A 4,791-nucleotide genomic window follows, 5' to 3' on the forward strand; every position below is an offset into this window, starting at 1 on the left:
AGAAGTTGCTAGCAGGAAGCAGAAGTTGCTAGCAGGAAGCAGAAGTTGCTAACAGGAAGCAGAAGTTGCTAGCTAGCATGAACCAGAGGTCGCCCTCCCTGCCGCAGGTTTTCAGGGTTGGTTCCTCTGGTTAGGCTCGGACCCGGCAGTGGAGGGAAAGTTTGCTGCGTCAGAATTTATCCTGAAAATGTTTTTAGCTCTTTTTCAGACAAAAATGACCTGAAGTGACTGTAGAAACGTCAGGAAGGAAGTAATTTAAAATTTCTCCATTTCTATCAACTTTTTGTAATGCGATACTTTAAATGAGAATAAATGAAACCCGGCTGGTGATCCAGACCCAAAGAACCGTCTGGACTGGCTGCAGCTGCAGCTGCAGCCGCATCGGAACGTGTTTCACGCAGCGATCGGTCGGCTGCCTGACCATCCAGCTCTGGTTCTAAGGTTTCCACCGAGTCTCTGAACTCCTGAGACGCCACAAGCCGCCATCGGCCAATCAGAGGCAGGTGACAGGAGCTACGCTACATCCTGATCTCTAAAAGCTGTTTTCATACTCGGCCATTTTGCTATAACCATTAAATCAACACTGAAGTTAAAACTATTCATCGATTATCTCAAAGCTTTCTGGATTCTCCGGACAAAACCTTCATGGGTAAGAAGCAGCGGTGAGCACACTTCCACTGATCCGCTAATAGGTGAGCTAACCTTTTGTTTGGCGCTAGCTTTGAAGACATTAGCACACTTAGCTTCCCCTAAATAAAACTTTCTGCTTGCTTTCCTGCTGCCTAAGATTCTAATACTTAAAGTAGTGCTGGGAAAATGTTTGCTAATCTGCAAAAGCGCTAATAGCAGAGCTAATTTTTAGCCGTTTTGCTAACTTTGAAAACATTCAGCGTACTTAGCTTCCCATAAAATAAATTTTCTGGATAAATTCTGAAAGCGCTAATTTACTTGTCTGTCAGCTGAACAACGTTTGACATCGTGCTGAACGTCAACAAGCAGTTCAGTTTCCTGTCCTGATGCGGCGCAGCAGACGACTTATTTTCTACCCAGGATGCATTGCTGTGGAACAGTTCAAATCTGCTAATGTTAGCATGCTGTCTGACCAAAGCCCTGCTGCGGTCAATTAGGCTAAGGCAGCAACAAAGAATTTAGCGCTTTAGCATTAGCAGACCTAGCGTTAATCAGCAGGGCATTAGGGTTAGCACAGCTAGCTGCTAAGAAGCGTTCTCTACAGAAAGGGTCATTCAAAATAATCCGGAGGAGGAGAACTTCTCTGGTTCAGGTTTCCACCCAGTCGGTTCTTAAAACGCTCGTTTCTTCTGGAGTGACGTTCCTCCGTTTCCTCCACAGGTGAGGAAGCAGCTGCAGAGGAAGGCAAAGACTCCAAATCAGCCAAGACCAAGCGTTCCCACTTTGGTCGCGCCGTTTCCCTGAAGAACTTCATCATGAGGAAGGGCAAGTCCAGCAGCGTGGAGCAGGGCGAAGGCGCCAAGGAGGAGGAGGAGGAGGAGGCCGCCGAAGGAGGAGACGCCGCCGAGGAGGGCGGAGCCGACGGCGAGGAGGGCGGAGCCGACGGCGAGGCCGCCGCAGCGACCCAGGAGAGCAACGACACAGAGAAGACTGCGGAGAGCGGAGGCGAGGCGGTGGAGGAGAAGACGCCAGTGGAAGCGGCGGAGACCAACGGTGAGACGGGCTGCTCCAACGGCGTGGTGGAGGAGAACGCCACCGAGAACCATCAGGAGGAGGAGGAGCAGACGAAGGACAGCAGCCCCGTGAAGAAGAGCAAGGAGGGCATGAAGGACGACGCCAACGCCAAGATCATCAACGCCACGGCGGCTGTGAACAGCGGTGAGTTCGAGCGCATCGGCCGGGACTCTGACGAGCCTCAGAGCGAAGGAGGAGGAGCTAACAGCCGGCGGCAGCAAGACGCACAGCGAACAGACAGCCAAGGCAGCCATGTTGAATCCAAGCTAGCACTAACCGAGAGCAGGGAGGAAGAGGAGGAGGAGATGAGGAAGAGGGACCTCCGAGAAGCGGCCGTGGCCATCGTTCAAACTGTGATGTCAGCAGCTACTGTCCAATTAGAGAGGGAGCTGAGCATCGACAACGGCTTCAATGGCCATTACAAAGTTGGATACTGACGACACGAACACGCTCCGTATACTCACACTTTACTGCACAGTCACATTAAAACACTTTAACGTGCTAAAAGTTACGTAGCACAGGCATGAACTCACAGCTTTCAGGTTTCCATGGCAACAGGGAAAGAGGTTTTCGGTTTCCATGGCAACAGGGAAAGAGGTTTACACCCGATCTACAGGCCAGGTTTAGATCCGGTTCTGATCGTCTCTTTACAGCAGCAGCAGTGAATGGAAGCAGCTGAAAGTCAGTTTTTTTTGCACTACAGACTTTAAAAAAACATGATTTTTAGATTTCCACCACACTTCTAAGAATGTCTGGTTTGGTGCTTTGTCAGAACCAGAACAACCCACATCATGAAGATAACATAAAGCTCCACACGTTCAGTTCCAGGTCAAACAGCGTCAGCATCATTTCATCTCACTGCGTTAGCGACGCGCCGTAGCCGCGAGTCTAGAGAAGAAAAACAATCATTTGTGTTTTTTAGCCGGTTATGTGAGAAAAACATGGCAGTTCATTTTAGCTAGCTAGCTAAAAATTTACTATATTTAGCTCAATGTTAAATATTTACGTCAGAGCTAGCCTGGTGTTTAGCTAGCTCTGAATTAGCTCATCCTTTTAGCTGCAATGTTGTTCAGGAAAAGAGGCAAAACAAAGATAAAGGTGTGATTTGAAGCGATTTAAAAGCTGCAGTTTAATGAAAGATTTCAGAAAACCCAGCTTTTATTTTGATAGTCCAAATGAATCAACATATTACCTGAATATTTGGGTTTAAGCTCAATAATTAGCTTCCGCCTTGAAAGAAGAAAGCTTTTTAATGGGACATCAAGACTGAAAAGCTTCAGCTCAGCAGGTAGCGGTTAGCTTTAGCATGCTAACTAGCTGCACTCCCATGGTTAGTTTTAGGGTGAATATAGATGTTTGATGTAAATGGTCAGATTTCAGGCCAAGTTTCTCTGGACTAGTGAATAAAAGCTGGTTCTGACCGGTTCTGACCGGTTCTGACCGGTCAGAACCGGATGTGACAAACCTGCTGGTTCCCTTTAGCACTAAAACACTCGTGACCAACATCTGCACTAAACCACTAAACTCATCTGATCTTTTTGTATGACTGCTTTTATTCTTATTCTACTTTTAATACATTTTTTCAATCTCTTTTGTTATCATTTGCCAGACAAAAAGGCGGGAAACGTGTGAGGCCAAACAAAGAGGATTAAAACGGCCCGGGATTCGCTGAGCAAGGAGCTCTGAGCCCCGCCCCCAACTCTTCCTCCTCCTCTTCCTCCCCAATAATCGGAGTAACCATGTAAACAGATCAGCCGGTGAGATGATGCAGTTCATGTAGCCGAGAAGTAGAAACACTTCCTGAGAAAGCAATAATCCGCCTCCACCGCCATGCAGACCAAACCTGATCCTGTGTTTTTTACTTCTTCTTTGCTCGTCTGTGAGATTTTATATCGTCTACGAAAGAAAACGCAGAAATGTAAAAACCCTCCTGTAGCCCCCCCACCTCCAGCCACGTCTGATTGGTGGATTTAAATGTGAAGGAAACAAAAGAAGAAGAAAAAAGACTCTTAGTTTTATATTGACCACCATTTTTGCCCGTAGCCCCCCCATTGCCCCCCCAGCCCCAGTAGATAAGGACAGCCCCCACCTGCCCCCCCTGCAGCTCTGTGTGTTTAATGTTTTAGACTGTTATATTGTGAACATGGAATAAAAAGAAAAGCAAAACAGCTTCGATTCAAAAGTTTGTTTTTTCTGGTTTTTGATTCTTTGTTTCTTAAACCTCCATCTTCTCTGTGACGCTGTAATGAATAAAACCGTAAAAACAACAATAAGAACCATGATGATGATGTTGGTCCCATTTTCACATGTCTGCTAGCAAAGATAGAAAATAAAATCTAACAACTAAACTGCGAGTCGGTGAGTTTCTGTTTGGGGGCGGGGCCTGCGTCCGATTGGGCGCGTCGATAATCCCGTTACGTAACGGCGGAGGGAGGCTGCAGGTCTGAGTATTATGGGATGTGGCTCCAGACGTGAAACGTGAAACAACAGGTGTGAATAATGTGATGGAAAATGAGCCTCTGAAGGATCTGAGCTGAGACAAACACGAGGAACAATCCTTTAATCCGGCGCTGCTCACCAACCAACACATGATCAGAATATGATCCACAATCTGCCTGCTGGATTACGACGGATTATTAACGGAAATTCATCTGCAACGTCCGAGAGGCAAAGACGTTCCTGCTGCGCTGGACCACGACGTGCATGTCCAACACCTGGTCACTCAGGAGGAGCTGCTGCCTCTCCAGCCACCGTTCAGGGCGAGAGACAGGTGAGCTGGACAGGTGAGCTGGACAGGTCACCTGTCTGTCGCTGGGCAACACCTCTGTGTGTCCTGCCAGTCAACAGTCATGTTTCTGGACTGTGGGAGGAAACCGGAGAAAACCCACCATGCAGGGAGAACATGGAGACTCCATGCAGGAAGACCGGGAATCGAACCCAGAACCTTCTGCTGTAAGGCAGCAGCTCTACCCACTGCACCACTGTGCAGCCCTGCTGAGATGATCAATGCTGCTGAATTTGGTTTAATGGTTTCAGCATAAATTAAAAGATTTAAATTGTTAAACATTTAAATGTAAGATTTTAAGG

At 47.4% G+C, this 4,791-nt stretch overlaps 1 protein-coding gene across 1 annotated transcript in view; it reads left to right on the forward strand.

Annotated features, from left to right (window-relative positions):
* The window catches only part of LOC103460034 (high mobility group nucleosome-binding domain-containing protein 5), a 7,494-nt gene extending 3,442 nt beyond the window's left edge, over nucleotides 1-4,052 (forward strand). The window contains exons 2-3 of the mRNA XM_008401998.2: nucleotides 1,351-1,848; nucleotides 3,314-4,052. Of these exons, the coding sequence (XP_008400220.1) occupies nucleotides 1,351-1,848; nucleotides 3,314-3,336 (521 nt within the window). The 3' untranslated portion in view covers nucleotides 3,337-4,052. The remainder of the gene's footprint in view (nucleotides 1-1,350; nucleotides 1,849-3,313) is intronic.
* Nucleotides 4,053-4,791: the final 739 nt, after the last annotated feature.

Source organism: Poecilia reticulata, unplaced genomic scaffold, assembly GCF_000633615.1.
Source record: "Poecilia reticulata strain Guanapo unplaced genomic scaffold, Guppy_female_1.0+MT scaffold_159, whole genome shotgun sequence".
In the NCBI taxonomy this organism is placed as follows: domain Eukaryota; kingdom Metazoa; phylum Chordata; class Actinopteri; order Cyprinodontiformes; family Poeciliidae; genus Poecilia; species Poecilia reticulata.